General features: G+C 50.9%; 3 protein-coding genes across 8 annotated transcripts in view; all 3 read right to left on the bottom strand.

Moving 5' to 3' along the window:
* The window catches only part of map1sa (microtubule-associated protein 1Sa), a 33197-nt gene extending 30089 nt beyond the window's left edge, over positions 1 to 3108 (bottom strand). Inside the window, exon 1 of one of the 2 annotated variants that reach the window (XM_088622214.1) lies at positions 2838 to 3108. In XM_088622214.1, coding sequence (XP_088478340.1) covers positions 2838 to 2871 — 34 coding nt within the window. In that variant the 5' untranslated portion in view covers positions 2872 to 3108. Of the gene's footprint in view, positions 1 to 1546; positions 1735 to 2837 lie in introns of those variants that run through there. The other variant, XM_088622213.1, reaches the window with a different exon arrangement.
* A 537-nt stretch (positions 3109 to 3645) lies between these two features.
* LOC148638949 (cocaine- and amphetamine-regulated transcript protein) lies at positions 3646 to 5899 on the bottom strand. The gene is made up of 3 exons (XM_088621908.1): positions 5763 to 5899; positions 4789 to 4872; positions 3646 to 3970 (listed from the first exon to the last, which is right to left on the bottom strand). The coding sequence occupies exons 1-3, from the start codon at positions 5889 to 5891 to the stop codon at positions 3863 to 3865; spliced, it is 321 nt and encodes a 106-aa protein (XP_088478034.1). The 5' UTR covers positions 5892 to 5899; the 3' UTR covers positions 3646 to 3862.
* Positions 5900 to 7050: 1151 nt separating this feature from the next.
* LOC148638948 (uncharacterized) lies at positions 7051 to 16461 on the bottom strand. 5 transcript variants are annotated; one of them, XM_088621905.1, is made up of 9 exons: positions 16233 to 16433; positions 15690 to 15761; positions 15509 to 15601; positions 14977 to 15144; positions 14292 to 14384; positions 12081 to 12251; positions 11220 to 11339; positions 11040 to 11125; positions 7051 to 7187 (listed from the first exon to the last, which is right to left on the bottom strand). In XM_088621905.1, exons 1-8 carry the CDS (start codon positions 16284 to 16286, stop codon positions 11042 to 11044), a joined length of 855 nt encoding a protein of 284 aa, XP_088478031.1. In that variant the 5' UTR covers positions 16287 to 16433; the 3' UTR covers positions 7051 to 7187; positions 11040 to 11041. The 5 variants fall into 5 exon arrangements, with proteins under 5 accessions (XP_088478031.1, XP_088478032.1, XP_088478030.1 ...); XM_088621906.1 differs by lacking the exon at positions 7051 to 7187 and adding an exon at positions 10225 to 10445 and having other exon boundaries at positions 16297 to 16461; XM_088621904.1 differs by lacking the exon at positions 7051 to 7187 and adding an exon at positions 10225 to 10422.
* Positions 16462 to 17413: the final 952 nt, after the last annotated feature.

The raw sequence follows: 17413 nt of genomic DNA, 5'->3' as shown, positions 1-17413 counted from the left end.
CTCCAGGCCCAGGGCACAGACCCCTCAGTCCAGCTAACCTGTGGAGACTCAGCCCTGGGGAAAACAGGCCTGTTTCACAGTTTAGCGTCTTCTCAGGAGGCAGCACTGTAACAAAACACTGCATCACTCTGGCTGCTGCAGGATGTGGCAGAATTCATCAGGATCAAACGTCGTGCGCTTTGTTGTTCCCTACGTTTTTTGCTAAAGTCTGCTGTATTTTATTTTTAAGTTTGGGGAAATGTAAGAACGCGCATACCTCAGTATCAATGTTAATGCAAGACCGGAGACTCCGTTTATTTTGTGTGGAATAAAATGCGAGTCTGGGTACCCTGAGTGTCTGCCTCAGGAGGCAAGTTCTAATTACAAGCAGGCGTGATGTAACCTGGCGGGGTGGCTCTCTGAAGGAGGCAACGTCTAGCGGAGAAAACATTTTTTGACTGTGGCTAAGCGGGTTTTTTTTTCTCTGTGGTTTCCATCAGAAGCTTGTCCTTCGCGACTGGTCCCGCTTCAGTCACCGAGCAAAGAGACGGGCGGGACCACCGGGGTCTCACTCAACACGTTTCCGTGACCCTGCCTGAGCATCGATCACAAAAGCACAAACCTTCGATACTCGACGTAGCTGCTCGCCGGATCCCGAAACAATCGTGACGCGTCGGTGCATTAGAAAACCATAAGTGGGTGCGGTACTGTAGGTGGGAAATGCAAAACCACAGCCAGTAATAAACACGGGCTCCAGAGTGCTCTCCTGCCTGCACACGGGCGAGTGGGCAGGGGGCGGAAGATGAAGTCATTGCGCGATGCAAGCCGCGGTATGCGGCGACGACCTGGACCGTATTAGGACGGCGCTGGAAGGAAGCACACAGCAGGAGAGCCAGGTGCTGGCGTGGGGACAGGGCAGGACTGCCTCGCCCACAGCACGGCTGCGCAATTTCGGCACACTCGCCGTCTCGCCCGGAGAGCGGCGGGGCGCTTTCTGACCAAACTCTTTCTCTGAAAACGTCACCAGACAACACCCGACACATACACAGCAAAGAGCGGGGGGGGCGGCGCGTTTCAGCATCAGGTCTAAGGGCGACACACCGCAGTCCTCTCCCCCCCCCCCAGAGCCCAGGGGTCCGCTGCACGGATGCAGCTTCACCAGCTGCCGCCGGGAGACCTCCGGAGGAATTACTGTGTCAAGTAGACACTGCTGCGTCCTCTGCATGTGGCGCTGATTTTGTTTTCGGGGGTCTGTGATAATCAGCCCCACGTTTCAAAGCGGACTGTGCAGCGGGGGGGCACAGCCCCACAGAGCGAAGCCCCTGGTGAAGGCGGCGTGCTCTCTCAGCCCCCCGCAAACTCCCAGCCCGCCCAGCCGCTCCAGTCTGGCTTACTGGCGCTCCTGCGTGCGTTTCCTGAACACCACAGCCCGACCGGGGCGAAAGCACGCAAATGTCTTTGAACACGAACGCAGTTCTCGCAGGAGCGCCTGCAGACGTCTGTGTGGGAGCACGGGGCGAAAGGGGGCGAAAAAACAACAAGCAGGGGGCACCCGCGTCGCGCTCACCTCTCTCGATTTCCGACACCACGTATTCCAGCAGGCCGGGGCGGCTATGCTCCCCGACGACAACCAGCAGGGAGTACTTGTCGTTGCTGAAGCCGGGGTGGGCGGCTCGGACGGGGCTGTCCGCGCCTTCCATGTCTCCAGCCTGCTCCGTCGCCATGTTGGGAAGTTCGCCTAATGACGTCACCGCGAAACGGCCCTATTTATCGGAAGGGGGGCGGGGGCGCGCCAGCCCGGGGGGGTGACGCGGCCAATCAGAGCTCAGCACCGCGTGGCCCCGCCCTCCAGGATAGGGCGGCGTGCGCCTCGCGCTTTCCACGCGCTCTGAAGCAGCCCGGGGCTGTTCTCCACCGCGAGCCGCATCCACGCGTGTCCCAGTGGGGCTAGCGAGGCGTGATTTCAATTTCTGAGGAGCGCATCTATTTAAACAGGATGGATGGGGGGGGGAACCGCCTGTGACTTATTGCTGTACCAGGCTAACGTAAAAACGAAGCTGTTTGAAAAGTGCAAGACGCTGTCGTGTCCCTGTGTTCTGACCGCGATAGTTCTTGTTTGCATTAGAGCAGCGCGGTACCGCTTTAACGGGTCTGTACAGAACTGTGCGGTGTTTATATTACTCCCAGATATTAATGTTATGCCACGGCCCCGTGTCCCGTGACTTAACGGTGAAACGGATGCAGTCGAGAGTCAGATTATTTCGACGTGAGTGGACTCGGGGCAGGGAAGTGAGACAGGGGTTATTCTCTTTTCCCCCTGAGTCACTCGTGCTCGTGGTCGACTCACGCTGTGATCAACCACACAGTAATTCCAGTCCGTCGCAACGCGTCCGCTGCGCTCAGACGGCGGTAACTCCGCCTGCGAAAAGCCCGGGTAGGTGTCACTACAGCCGTGTGGCGCCCCCTGGCGGTGCCGTGCCAGACCGCTGTCCGGGGCTGAGCGCGCTTCGCAGTCCGTTTGTCATCCAGACCCTTCGACCGCTTCGGATAAACCCAAAATACCCATCTAACATACCGACATTCGGAGGTGTTCCATTACAACCTCAAGAGAAAACTGTCTGCGGATCTCTGAGTACTCTATAACCTGTAGAATGACGTCTTTCGACATGTCTCGTGTCTGAAGTGTCGCAATAGCTTATCTACAGTGGGTGTGCTACATTTATGAACATAACAGTGTGGTAGGGTTATTGACGGCAGGAGTATGATGTGGAAATCTTACACAGTCGGTTCAAATCTGAAACACCACTGAGGAAAATAAGACCAGTACAAACCATATAGGTGTCAGAAAACTCCGTTACCGTTTCCCCCAAAGGCAAAGACGAGCACCGCCATTTAGCAAGACGTCCCCCGGCGGAGGTTAATCTGGACAAACTGAAAGGCATTCTTCCGCTCTGGGACTGTTTCACCGTCAGTGCGTGTGCCGAACCGAGCCGAGCCGAGCCCGGGCGCAAGGCGGGACCAGGCCCGGCGCTGACGCGCCTTGGATCCGTGACTCGTCTGTGTCACACAGTGTAGCCCCCTCGGGCAAGTCCAGGCCCGCACCAGGCCCGTGCGGAAAGGCGGAGCAGAGGTGTGATTGGAAACGGCTTTGGGTAAAGGTGTCCGCAACATAAACCACCCCTCCAGAAATCACCCATCCAAACCTTTGTTCTTGTTATAGAGCACTAAATGGGCGGCACTCACTGCAGCCTCGCAGCGCCAGGGTCACTGGGTTTACTTCCGGGTGATCCGGTTTCCTCCCGCGCTCCGAAGACATGCGGGTGAGAATTGGCCCCGGAGTGAGTGAGTGAGTATCAGTGTGTATCAGTGTGTATCAGTGTGTATCAGTGTGTGCCCTGCGAGGGACTGCAGTCCTCTCCAGGGTGTACCCCACTCTGAGCCCGGTGACGGCGAGAGACCCCGGGCCCCTCTAACGCGACAATCTGAAGTTCTACATCAGTAAGCAGAATACCAGGCGTGTATTCTGGAGCTGGACTTTCCGGCGGTTCGGCCAGACCACACACCAGCGGTGCGGGGTGAAGTTACCTCTGAACAGCTCCTGGGAGACCAAGACATTTCATGGATGCCACCAGACACTGCCGCCAGACATGCACGACAAAGAAAGCCTCGGTTTTTACAAATTTATTGATTTTCTTCAATTCCTCCAGTAACAGAGAACACATATGAAAAGGCCGTGCTTGTGCTCGCGAGGCGCCAGCAGGGGGAGCGGCGGGTCGCGCGGCCGCGGGGCAGAGCGGGGGGAACGCGTTCCGGCTCGTGCCCCCTCCGGCCGCGGGGTCCAGGGTGACGTCACGTCTCTCAGCCCCCCGCGCGGAGCCCGGCTCTACAAACACTTCAGGATGTAGAAATTGCAGGAGGTCCCTCGCGGACAGTTGCACAGCTTTCCGATCCTCGCGCCCTTGCGCACGGCGCACTGCTCCCCTGCGTCACACTGAATAACAACAACATCATCATCCTCATCATCATCGTCATGCCAGCCTAAAGTATAGGGGAAACGCCTCGCTGTTAACAGGACACTAGTGAAAATGTCCCCGTGCCCCAAGCGCTTTGGAATATTGTCTTTATTGTCTTTGTTCTAATTTGTGAATGAATCAATACGTTGATACAACGCATGCGACCGTTTTGCAACCATGACCACGGTTTTCACACTTTTCAGGTCGCCAATTTTTTAAACGAATTTACTACCTAAGTCCGTTCATCCATTTTCTAGCCGCTTGTTTCGGTACAGGGCCGCATCTCGGCTCACAACGGGAAACTCGTCCACCGCAGGACACACACCGACACCAGGGACGATTTTCCCAGAAGCCAATTAACCTCCCAGCATGTCCTTGGACTGTGGGAGGAAACCAGAGCACCTGGAGTGTGCACAGGGGAGAAGCTACAAACTCCACAACGACAGCCCCCCAGGTCCAAAATTGAACCCAGGGCCCCAGCGCTGCGAGGCAGCAATGCTAAGGACTGTGTTAGTACCTACGTGATCTTTTAAACAGATTTTTAAAGGTCAGCATACTTAAGAACTGCCCATTTCTCAATGCTGCACCATTTCCTCCAAAAGAGATCTTCAGTTACAGCAATCAAGGTTTTAGAAAACGCGGCCAGTGTCGGCTTTGAAATCCATACTGCATCAAAACCTCTTTTCTTCCAGAGTACAAGAGTGCAGGATTGCATGAGCAGGTCTCGCTGAGCTCAACAACCGAGCGCACCGGCCAGCGAGCGGGTTAGTGTTAAAGAAAGCGCCAGGTTCCTCACCGACGGCACCCAGCCCAGCTTCTTCTCCGCCGACGGCATCCTCTTGTTCTTCAGCTTCTCCAGAACCTCCTGCAGGGCTTCGATCTGGGAGAGCGGAGGGAAAGTCACACCTTCGACAGGCTGGGCCACGAAGTCAAAGCAGGGTGCGTCCGGGCCGTGCGCGCTGCTCAGAGCTTGAATTGGGCTCGAAGACAATGTTGTGATTCCAGACACACGTATCCAGAACTAACTCAATTCAACCTCTTCATTAACAGAACTAAGAAAACGAATACGAGACGTGGCAAAGAAAATGAAATAAAATAACTAATTGGCAATATAAGAGACTATAATGTTCAGACATCAGTTTGACGCTGTTCATGTTTATCCAGTGAACAGCTCAAATCCCCTCGACTTGTGGGGCTCGAGTTACAGCTCTCGCTAGTTCCCTTACTGCAGCATCGCCAAGTTCCTATTCTGAAAGGGAAACGCATTTGCTCAAAGACTGTCAGGGATTTAAAATCACTAGACTCGCCACAGGAGCAAGAAGCGGTACAATTAACAAGGGCTTTCAGTCTAAAGACGGAGGACGGATGACGAGATAAATGTTAGTACTCGGGTTTAATAAAACGGCATGCGGCTTTAAGAAAACTCTTTCACAGGGGTTCATAGACGGCTCAAATAAATGCGGGTTCAAAACAGTCTTATTTCAAAAGCGTATTGCAGCGCTTTCGGTATTTTCATGGTCTACAAGCTGAAGGAAGCGGAGAGACAACAGAATCTACAAAGTAAACAGTACATCTCTACAGTACAAGTTAGAGGTGTATTCAATGCTGAAAAGAGAAGAAAAGGAGCACAGCGCGTCACCTGAGGCTCCACTGCCGAACCGGTGTGCCTCCCTTCTCTTCCAGCAGAGAAAACCCCTGGACTCGTACCCGCGGACTCTGCGGACTCGCACGGCGCACGCCCGCCCGGCCACTCGGGCTGGGGTTTCTTACCAGCTCCTTCTCCTCCTGGCTTTTGTTGGGAGTTTCCAAGGAGCGCGCTTCCAGGGAGTCGTCGCAGAGCAGCAGGGAGAGGAGGAGCGAGCAGGTGAACGCCAGCAGGAGCAGCCGGCTGCTGGCCATGGTGCTGAACGGTTCTGTCACAGGCGGTGTTCTCCAGAGCGCCGCCCGGCCCGCCGTTTTATACCCCTGCCTGACATCAGCAGCTGCAATATTTACACCCCGGTCCCGAGAGGCGTGATTGGGGTATTGATTTCCCTTCCTCACTCTTGTCTGACACGGCCCAAACTCCCCGCCCGCCCCCCGGCGAAAACTCCTTTAATGTCTTTTTTTTTTTTATAAATGCATCAAACTTTTCCCATTAAAAAAAAAAAAGTTCCGTGCTGATTACTTTGGCAAGAAATCTCCCTTCGCAAACTTCAGATTGATGATTCAAAGAGAACAGGTCTGAAATCTGGGAAGGGACAATTTGGTTCTTTTCGGGTGGTTTTTTTTTTATTTTTTATTTTTGCTGACCAGTCCAGAAACGTGAACAAGTGGTCCTCAGCGGGCACATGAACAGGCAGGCGTCTGGTTTAGCTAGAGGAGCAATTCTGCGCCAGTAAGCTGGTGGCAGGTGCGTGTGCCTTGCCGAGGTGCCGTCAGGTCTCAGAAGCTGCGCACCTGGCCGGGCTGGACTAGGGGACCTGGCAGGTAAGCCAGGCTGCTGCTGCAAATAGTGCTGGTGGACCAACAGGTGGCGCTCTTCTTTCTTCTTTCCGGACCAGAACGTCCAAGCCAATGCCCCAGTCTGATGACTGGAAGGACTGATGATAAATTATTAATGAATAACTGGTGACACAGTGGTAAGAAGTGTTGGACTGTGGCGCTGGGGCCCTGGGTTCGATTTCCAGACCTGGGGTGCTGTCCGTGTGGAGTCTGCATGTTCTCCACATGTTCACAGGGTGCTCTGTTTTCCCCTCACCGTCAAAAACCATTCTGGTAGGTTAATTGGCTTCTGGGGAAACTGGCTCTAATGTGAGCGTGTCTGTGTGCCCTGCAATGCACTGGCGTCCCACCCAGGGTGTACCCTGCCTCGTGCCCATTGCAGATCCTTCAGGCCTGCCGTCGAAACTGACAACTCGTGTGTGATATCAGTACATTATAAACCTAGAACCTTGTTCATTCATCCTCAAACGGTTCAGTTTGACTGTGATGTCCGCCATAATTCCCCTTCTGTAAGAAGAAAATGCAATCAAGTGCACTGTAGCTTAGAAGTCTCTGAAAGTGTCTGGTGGAATCTGTCAGTGGCAAGGACGATACGACGGGCTTCTTTAAAGAATCGACAGTGAAACGGGAAGCAGGGGACACAAGTGGAAACCACAGACAAGTGGGCGATCGTCCCGAGGAAGGCAGGGGCAGTGCTGGAGCAGAGCACAGCTGAGCTCAAAGGGAGGAAGGAAGAAAAAAAAAAACAGGATTCAAAACTCTGCAAAAGGCAAAAACTGTTCTTTTTTATTTTAATCACGCAGATGCTGACATTTCAAGACACCTGTCCTCCAAGAACTCCAGAACAAGAAACCTCGAGTCCTGCGTGTGCGGCCCACAAGCAGCGAGAGAAGAAAATCGTTCGAGGGCCCTGGTGCACGCAGTTCAGCCCGAGCCCCCGAGGAGGGACTCCCCAGTCTAATTGAAAAGGGCTTTTCTACGAACAGGACAAAATGTCACAGTGGCCTAACAAGGCAATTTATCAGAGCGCTTGATCAGAATGGGGTTCATTAGCACGCCAGTCCGGAACACAGGCGTGGCCTGGCTGACCCGATACGAACAGCCTTCTCTTCCTTTTTCCTAACCAATTAGGGTTAAAGGAAGACCTTTAAGTCTCCAGAGACTGAAATCACATTTTCTACACAGAAAGGAAAATCCCAAACCCTTTCCATGAGTAGGCAAGTAATAATTAGCTTCTATTGGCTCTTTTCTCGCTTTCTGTTAAGTGTGTGGCTCTGTGTGACTGAAATAAGCAAGACTATCTTTCCTTCAGCCAGCTGCTAGATTGAATCTCAGCTAATATCCAGACGGCAAAGACAGAACCTTGCAAAGAGAATCAAAGACATGATGAGCTACTTTCTAAAAGCACCTCTACCATGAAATCAAGCCCATGAGGAATCACCTTCGTTTTTAATTCTCGTCAACGATAAGGTCAGGCAGACTCCACACATGACCCTGCAACTTACCACTGCAATTTGCTCAAAATAAGTGAGGCTGGATAAGAGTGTAACGTGTGACTGTTTAATCACAGTACATTGTTTTTCAAACATTGTTTGGTTAACACTATAGAAGGGCGTTTGCCCATGGTTTTATGTATTTGAAAAGCCACAAAACTCTCCATGTCCATAGAGATCCAGCAAGCCAGAGCCTAGCCCTGAAGGACTGGGCACCACATGGCCCCCACCCCTGGACAGCACGGGTCCCATTCAGACACACTCAGCCTGGCTCTGGGAGCTGCCTTGAGAAAACCCCAGCAGACCTGGTGAGAACATGCAGGGTCCACACAGAAGGCACCCCAGGCTGGGACTGAAGCCAAGATGCAAGAGCATTGAGGCTGCTGCACTAGAGCAGCCAAATGTCAGCAAATACTACAAGGGGAAAAAAAAGACTAAAATATGTTGTCTTCCATTACCCCCAAGAACTGTCCCGTGTGAGCATTTAAGTTTTTAAAGATTCTCTTTAAAACAAACGTGTGGACGTTATTTGAAATTCAACAGAAAGGGGCGTCACTGGAAGGCTCAGGGAACTGCAAAGTCTTGATATCTGGGAACATCTTGCAGGAAAAAAGACCAACGCGGCCGGCGAAAGAAAACAACGTCTATTTTAGGGGCAGCAGCCGTTCACAGAGCTGGAAGCTCCAAGTGGTCAAGGAGCTGGAGCAGAGAACCTCTCCTGCTCACGCTTTCCTCCCTGTCCGCTCTGCCAGGACTGCCACGTCCTCACACCCTGTCCTGGGGCGCATGTGAACCCCAGTCCCCCCCTCTCCTGGCCCGGCGGGGAGAGACAGGACCTGCGTCACTGACAGAGGCTCTGCAGCACACCCACCAGCGCTGAGGGCAACAAGGCTGCCTGATCAAAAGCATTTTGGATGAGCAGCTCTCTCCCAGAATCCCCCATAAACAGCAGCTCTGCATCCCAGGCCTGATTACAGCTCTAGCTGGGATTGCAGCGCGTTTCCATTCTTCTGCCCAAAACACTGCACCTGTCATTTCAACCCCAAGAAACCCAGAGAAGAGAGATTCACAGCACAGCAGCACAACGTCACTGTGAGTGCTGCGCCGGGACAAGCCAACCCCCGCAGGTGTGTTAACGCAACATTTTGCAAAGAGGTTTTGGCAAAACGTACGATAGCAAAAAAAAAAGATTATGTTCACTTTGGACTTTCTTTCATATTTCAGCAGCAAATAAAATGAGAAACACTGCTCGCTAAAACGATAAACACCCAACCTACGAAGAGATAAAGTAATATTGGTCCTATTTATGGTGGCATGGAGGTGCAGTGGTCAGCATCACTGTCTCACCCTGGGTTCAGTTCCAGACCTCGGGAGCCATCTGTGCGGAGTCTGCATGCTCTCCCTGTGTTTGTGTGGGATGTGTCTGTGTCTCTATGTGCCCTGCGATGGACTGGTCCTGTCTAGGGTATATCCTGCCTGACAACGCTCTTTACTTGTTTACAGCAGCATACAGCAACACTAGCAAGTTAAAGTTGTAATCTATACAAAAATAAAAACCCAAAACGAAATACATTGGCTGTTTTGAACTTATTCTTGGCTGATCCTAAAGTAAAATGTCTGAATTCTGAGTCAATCCTTCCAGGACTCTGGTCTAGCCAGAAAGTGAGAGGACAGTCTGAGCACAGCTGCGATCGATACAGGTCTTAATCAGATCTGAGGACTGACGGCCCCCGGGGACTGTCTTTCAGCACCAGTCTGTATTCAGCAATTACTTCCTTTGCAGATAGCGGAGAAGATTTTCACCTGCTTATAATTACAGCCGGTTAAATATTTACACTCAGTTAGCCAGGAGAGAAAGGAGGAACAGGGGTAAAGGAACACTTGACCTGATCTCTGGAAAAGCAATTGGCCTTTGACATCAGACTCCAGGAAGGAACTGCAGAGCACAGAAGTAAATGGAGCTGGAGTCCCATCACATCACATTAACACAAACACCCATGCAAGTCAATTACTGTATCTCCCGTGTGCAGCAAAAGTGACTCATTCTTTATTTGGATTCTTAAAAAGCCCTGTTACTCAAAAATATACATTTTTATGCTTAATGAATTTAGAGCTTAGAGACCAACTTATGTTACTTTACAAAGTTTCCCGGAAGGAAAAATGGAGTTCTCCATTTAGCCATTTTTGAAAGAGCATATTTATCTTCTTACCTTTCTTCAGAAACGCTGACGATAAAAGCTTGCTAGTGAAACAAATTAAACATTATATTGCTTTTATTTAATGTGGATGCAGCCAAGGTTTATCAGGACACTGAGAACACATTTGTAGGCAGATGTATTACTACACTTTAAGGCTATTTTTAGGTGCAGTGGGAAGGCTCGTATCCAGTATGAATCCTCAGTGCATCTCAGTAACACTGAAGGACATGTCCGATACCGGGCTCTCCCTGGGACCTGTCAGATTAGGAAAGACTCAGCTGGAATGCAGAACATTCCATGCATTGGGTTAACATACTTAAAACAAGTTACACAAAAAATACATGCTTATTACTCAAGGCTCAGTCATGAATTCAGACCAACAGTAATAGATATTACACATTTAGAGCCACAAGGCAATGTAAATACTGGTCCAACACAGGGAGAAGTCACAGTCTGCAGCGTTTGATGCCAACACTTGCTAATGAATACAATGCACATTACCAGACAACAAGAACAGACTTTTCGATTTCCTGCATGACCCTGCATGATACATGGTGTAACAATGTAAAAGCCATCATTCAGGTAAAGGCAGTCCTGAGACATACCTCAACAAACCTCGCGGAAAACTACACTGCCCGTGACACAAAACGGTCGTGATACATCCTGAAATATGACGGCCGCGCCTACGTCTGTTGCGTCTGGTTGCCCGAGAGCTTGCAGGCCACTTTGGATCACTGACCTCTGGGCTTGGGGCCCAGCTCGCCCACCGCGGGGCGCCCCTCTGGTGGAGCCCTGAAGGGCCGAGGTGAAGCACGGGCTTCTGCGCTGCCTGCGGCAGGCTGTGCTCAGACTGCAGCAGCAGGGGAACGTACCTCTACTGAGCGGGCTTGTCCTGCCTCCATGTGGCCTTGGGCCTCGTGGGCTTTCTCCCTGCCGCTGTCCGTGTCTGTCTCGAGGCCTGCTCGCGGCAAGAAAGGGAAACAGTCACCCCAACCAGGACGGGCTACAGCTGGCGCCCACATCCACGGCGCCCCCGAACCCGGGTCTCTTACCATGTAGCTGCCAGTGTGGTAGCCACACAGGTACCAGGACAGGAGCAGGCTGGAGAGAGCCCCCAGGTCCTCGTCCGCGGCCTCGGCTCTCGCCCAGGGAGGGGGTGGGGGCAGGAAAGCCTGCCGGCACAGGGGAGAAAATGAGGAGCGCCCCCCTCTGGACGGGTGAGCCACAGCCAGGCAGGGACGGGCACACCCTGGCACAACTCTCCTTGAAGTCAGCTCCGCTACACAGACCAGGGAGGCTGACATGCCGACTAAAGGCTTCTAGGCACAATGAAACCAACATGTCCTCTTGAACAGCTTCCTGTGCACAGCAGGGATGGGGGGTAATTGCTGAGCGTGTTGCTCACACATGCCCTGCAGTATCACCCATCTACTGTCGCTTGTATTCAGTTAAACGGTCCTTTTCTCTTTGACCCTTACAATTCTTTAATTGTATAACTGGAGCAATTGCTTTATTTTTTCCCCCACCTATTTCTGACAGCTGGCTGGGTCACACTGAACAATGCGGACATGTTTTGAAATGTTATGAAGCTGATGGTTCAGACATGGGCCTCTGACCTGTGAGGGGATTTAAGACAAACCACTTCAAGGTGAGCTGAAACTCACTCTGCCCAGTCAATAAACAGGACGCTAGGCTACAGTGAGACCTGCAGGACTTAGGGTTCGTACAGCAAGTTCCTTAAAGTCATTAGCTGGGTGACAACGGCAGATTACTACCTCGTTAAGGACACCGTTATTTCCAAATGAACAAAGGATTCTGCTCCAGTGATACCAGCGGAAAGAAGAGAAACAGCCGTGCGCTCAATGAAAAGGTCACAAAACGATGTCACATCTGCCCAACCCAGTGGGACTCACCATGGAGCCATCATGCCCCGGAGGAGCAGGAGGGAAGAGGAAGGGCTGGCTGCTCCTGGGATGAGCACGATCCCGGCTCTCTCCCCGGAAGGCCCTGGCCCTGTCCTTCTCCCTCTCCTTCGCTGCTTTTGGGGGCTCAGGGCTGCTGCTGTCGTGGTCTTCCTCAGCGTCCTAAAATCACGCGCACACAATCAGAGGGGTGGGGTCATCCAGGAAGACAACATCCCGAGATCTAGGAATTTATGGGAGGTTCAGTCAGAAGTCAGAACCAAAATGCTAAAGAACTGCCCAGGCAAAAGCAGCTGCAACTGTTCAAAAACAAAACCCCCCGTGATCGTGTGTCCGAAGATAAATTCCGCGCTCTTCTTCCACCTTCCGCTTCGTAACAGCAGCTAAACACAGACGATCCCAGGCCTCCTGGGCCACTCTTCAAGCACAGCTGCTGTCCTGGCCCAGAAACACAGCCACTTCTCTCCTGCTCCCCCCCTGCTGTGATGCCGCAAGACGGATTAACATTTTATCAACAATTTTAACGCGTCGCTATATTTTTGATGAATGGGGACATGATTTGCACAGCCTCATACAAATGAATGGACAGAGCGGGTTAAGGTGCATGATGAAAGTCAGTCACCATGGTGCAGGAAATAGACTTAATCAGAGCGAATATAAAAAGCAGCAGTGTCACGCCTGATTTCACAAGACTGACAACACACAAAACGAAGCCATCCTTTCCAGAGGTTTGCACAGCCTCATGTGCCGTACTCCGGGATGCATATGTACTTGATACAGCAAGATGGCAACTGAAATAATCGTTTCTCCTTGGTGATATTGCAAGCAGCAAAGCCAGGGAACAACAGAACTAACTCTCGCTCTTCGCCCAGTGAATGGCGAAAGGAGTTTCCATTCCACTGCTGAGGCAAGGCTGACAATGAAGACCCTGCATGGATCTGAGTGCAGGTCTCCACAAAAGGACATTGTCTGTTGTCCATTTTTTGATGCTGTGGGTCCAGAGCCAGAATAAATACAATAAATTAAACTGAAGCAGAGACTGATTCCACAAATGAATTGAAAAATGAAACAAAAGATACAGTTTTCGAGCCGTCTTGATTAACATTAGTCATCAATGGGGTTGATCAACAGAGGGCCTGCTTGGATGTGCACTTAAAGTAGAGAAAAGGCAGCTCTTTACGCAAAGGGTTGTGGGAGTATGAAACAAGAACCCCCGCTATGGCTGATAAACCAGTAACCAAACCCCCTCAGCCCTGTCCCTCCCTTGTAACGTTTCAGTGCTGAAGTAACCTTTACTTATTCCTTTCCAGGCTCTGGCAGTGGGGGTAGCTTCTGACTAAAGTATTTCAGATTCATGAATCCATGCACTTAAGAATGATTATGAATATTACATTAAAAACAATTACTCGATGAAAGGAAAACATGACAATAATGATCTACCAAGATCTAACTATCTTTTTTAACACACTAGGACAAGAGAGACCAGTGTCTCCAGTTTGATATTGAGTGAAAAGGGCTAAACTCTGCTCCCTGGTGGCCAACACAGCTATACTACGGCAACACAGGAAGCTCTGCAAGTACAGTACGTCCAGTGGGAATTCTCCATCACCTTTTCTTCTAAACTATCAAACTCTCTGGGCAAAATACATGTCATTTGATTTCCACACCTACACTGTCTATCCATCGATCCAATTACTTACCACTTCTTCCAATACCGATCCCAGAGGGCACTGGGCCCGAGGTGGGATACAAGCTGGACAGTCCACACACACACACACCTACACACACACCTCCACTTGCAACATCTACATTCCAAAAATAAACACCATTATCATTACCATTCTGTAATCCGAGCCGTCAGCTTTCATTGGTGACTATTCTGTTCTTTCTAACCTTTTAAAGCACTTTATCATCCTGTGAGCCTCTGCAGCTAATCCTCACTGGGTCGCTGAGCGGAACTGTTAATCTGCAAGCTGTGCATTCACGCCCCTCTTCCTGATCAAATCCCTCCATACTGATGTACATACACCATACAGGGCTCCGACACACAGCAAACTAGTGTGATGAAATGCTGAGAACACTCGTCGTTCTGTGGACGAGAGTCTGACTGTCGCTGTCACACAGTGGGTGGGGCGGGGGCGACAGTGGTGGGCCTGCAGCAGAGGATGAAGGGTCCCACCGCACTCTGACCGCAAGACTGACCTCTCGCTGCTGCCTGTCAGGTGGGTCTTTCTTGCCCTTCCTGCCAGCGTCCAGCAGCTCCGGGCGAGTCCTGTCCTCTTCTTCCTCCGAGCCCTGGGGAGAAGTGCTGGGGTTAAGAAACGCTTCCAAAGGGGTTTTGTTCGAAACGTTCTTTACACAGTGCCGCATAGCTGCCGGGTTCAATTCCTGGGGAGCAGTCTGTGTGGAGTTTGCATGTCCATGTGGGTTTCCTCTAGCTGTTCCAGTTTCCTCCCAAAGTGAAATTAATTGGCTTCTGGGAAAACTGGCCAGCTCTCCTGTGACCCCAAATTGGAAAACTGTTTAGAAAATGGATGGATGTTCTTTAAATTGCCTTTTTCAGGAACGTTGCTAAGCGGTAGACAGAAACATCAAACATCGCTACAGGAAGACTGAAAACACCCTTTCAGGACTCACCCAGGAAGACCCATTGCTTAGAGCTGCACTCCTACCCTGTACATACAGCTCCCCACTGGGAATTACAAGCGGCCATCGCTGGTCCAAAAATAAAACAATTTAGGGGAGGAAATATCTAGAATTAATCCCCAAAGTTCTCTAAAATCCTCCGTCTGGTACAGAAGGTAAAACTGTTCCCACTCGTGCACAGGAGGCTCATGCGGTCCCCTGCCCTGCAGGCCCCCAGTCTCACCCCCCCCCGGCAGCCCACCTGTGTGTGCGTCTCGCAGGGCAGGAGGGCGTCCAGATCCACCTCCTCCTCGTTGCCGTAGCCCTCGAACCGCAGCAGGCCGCGCCCGCCCGCCACCGAGCGCAGCACCGCGGGGTACACCAGCCCGTCGCCCGACCACACCGCCCGGCACCGGGAGCCCACCTGCCACTGGGCGAAGAGAGGGAGGCAGGGTGAGGCCGAGCGCTGCTCCAGGGTGCCCAGGAGGAGACTGGTACCCCCACTGCACCTTTACACCCCTCAAACGACTGTCTGTCCGAGGCTAGTGAACAACAGGAAATAAGCCCAGCCTTCACAAGACCCAGTCAGCTGTGATTGCACAGCATGACTGAGTCATTCTGGACATTTTTACAAAAAATAGGCAACGCCAATCATTTTGCGTTTTCAGTGGCCTTTCAGGCTCGAGGTGCCAGCTGACGCCTCCCCCGGCTCCTCCGCTCCTGCAGGAGACTGCGCGCTGGCTGGAGCAGCAGCGCACCTGCTGGGGACACCCAAACCCTGGGTGGAGCTGTACCTGTGCGCTCATATCCTCTGCGCTCTCCCCGACTCCATCGGACTCCGGGCCCCCCTCGCCCTCCCGCCCAGGGGCCTCTCCCGCTTCCGGCTCCTAGGAGACAGGGGGAAGACAGGCAAGGCATCAGGGAGCAGTCGCCGGGATAGGTCGGCAGAGCGATCCGGCGTCGCGTCAGACTCACCCGAAACGACCTCACCGCCTTCTCGTAAGCTTTAATCAAGGCCGAATCGTCCTCTCCCACAGACTCGCTCGTCTGCAGAGGAAAAGAAACCCAGCCTGAATATCCGTCAGACCAAAAGAGTTTGGAACTGACGCTCGACCCGTAGTCCGCGCTGGAGCCAGATACATCTATAGGAAATAGAGTATATCCGATCTTGCGGGGTTTGCTCCCAACATTATTAAATATTATTAAAGGACCTGACTTTGCCTAATTGAAGATTATTTAAGTTTTTCATTTGCAATTCGTTCATTTCTGGAAGAGTATAAACACCACAGAACAACCTCTGTCACGAAATTAGGTTTGAACTTATAACAACTCCAGTTTACTTCGTCCAAATTCGAATTTTAATTTTAATAAAACAGACAACGGTGCAATGTCTGACGAAACGTTATCCGGTCAAAACGCAATGTGTCAAGACACTGTAAGCGCGTTGGGGTCAGTAATCAAACTGCAGGACACCTTCATTTAATCCACATCTTTCATCCGTAAATTGAAAATACTTACACTATTGCTAAGTATCGTAAAGTGTAACAGCACAAAAAATGCTAAACCAAACATGAAAACTCACATTGTTACCGCTTCTTAGATACACTATCTCTCCGTGGCATTCAGCCATTTCAAAACATATACTAATAAAGGCAATCTGTACTACACAAAATAAAAGATAGCCATCTTTACTTCCAACAGCACACTCCTGTTAGCGTCTTCGGAGAACGCACGACAACACGTGGGCTGATAGTTAGCGGGGCATAATGGGAGATGTAGTTCTCAAGAGAACTTGGACATTTAGACCTCTACCGTGGTGCAATATCGACCCCTTGTGGACAGAAGGACTAATCAAACACATTATTTTAATTTCAACTGTTTCTTTTAAACGAATAGTTCGCATGTAAGTAGATATACTTAAAATGTTCAGCTTTTTTTCCTTCCATCTTTTTTTGTGAGTTTACAGTTACATTAATCGAACTATTAACATTGTGCAGGTAGAGACAGGCGCATTAACTACAGAAATATAATTATTGCAAATTGCAACTAAATGTTTTTAAAACAAAGCGCGACCTCGCAAATATGTCAAGAATTGTACTATATTCTGATGCTTTTTACTCTTATTATACTATTGACCTTGAACAAACAAGGCTATGAGGCCTTCTAGAATACAAATATTTAGTCCTCAAGTGTATCGACAGACGTTTTCCAGGGTTCTAAAGGTTAAACGGAAGTTATTAACCGAAGTTCGAGAGGGGTAATAATGACGTGTTGATCACTCTAACAGCTCACCGTATTATTTTACGTACCAGTACTATAAATACTGATAGTAGCTAATTACTGATCCGATTTTAATGTAAAGCATTACACTGGACACTCCACTCAAAGCGCTTTACAGGTAATGGGGATCCCCTCCACCCCCACCAGTGTGCAGCCCCCACACACCAGCTCTCAGTGGGGAGGAGAGCAGAGTGATGAAGCCAGTTCAGAGATGGGGATTATTAGGAGGCCATGATAGGTAAAAGCCAGGGGGAAATTTGGCCAGGACACCTGGGTGACACCCCTACTCTTTCCGAGAAACACCCTGGGATTCTTAATGACCACAGAAAGTCAGGACCTCGGTTTTACGTCTCTTCCGAAGGACGGAGCCTTTTTTTTACAGAATAGTGTCCCAAACGCCATCATCAATAAAGCATTAT

Source organism: Lepisosteus platostomus, chromosome 27 (assembly GCF_059453375.1).
Source record: "Lepisosteus platostomus isolate fLepPlt1 chromosome 27, fLepPlt1.hap1, whole genome shotgun sequence".
In the NCBI taxonomy this organism is placed as follows: Eukaryota; Metazoa; Chordata; class Actinopteri; order Semionotiformes; family Lepisosteidae; genus Lepisosteus; species Lepisosteus platostomus.
Note: the sequence above shows the minus strand (reverse complement) of the source record. Positions and strands in the feature narration are given on the sequence as shown.

Coding starts and splice junctions, on each gene's coding strand:
- LOC148638949 (XM_088621908.1), bottom strand. CDS start 5,891: ATGGCCAGCAGCCGGCTGCTCCTGCTGGCGTTCACCTGCTCGCTCCTC. Junction 4,873..5,762: donor GCCAGGAGGAGAAGGAGCTG/GTAAGAAACCCC, acceptor CCGCTCTCCCAG/ATCGAAGCCCTGCAGGAGGT. Junction 3,971..4,788: donor AGCTGGGCTGGGTGCCGTCG/GTGAGGAACCTG, acceptor GTTGTTATTCAG/TGTGACGCAGGGGAGCAGTG.
- LOC148638948 (XM_088621905.1), bottom strand. CDS start 16,286: ATGTTTGGTTTAGCATTTTTTGTGCTGTTACACTTTACGATACTTAGC. Junction 15,762..16,232: donor TTACGATACTTAGCAATAGT/GTAAGTATTTTC, acceptor TTTCCTCTGCAG/ACGAGCGAGTCTGTGGGAGA. Junction 11,126..11,219: donor ACCACACTGGCAGCTACATG/GTAAGAGACCCG, acceptor TGCCGCGAGCAG/GCCTCGAGACAGACACGGAC.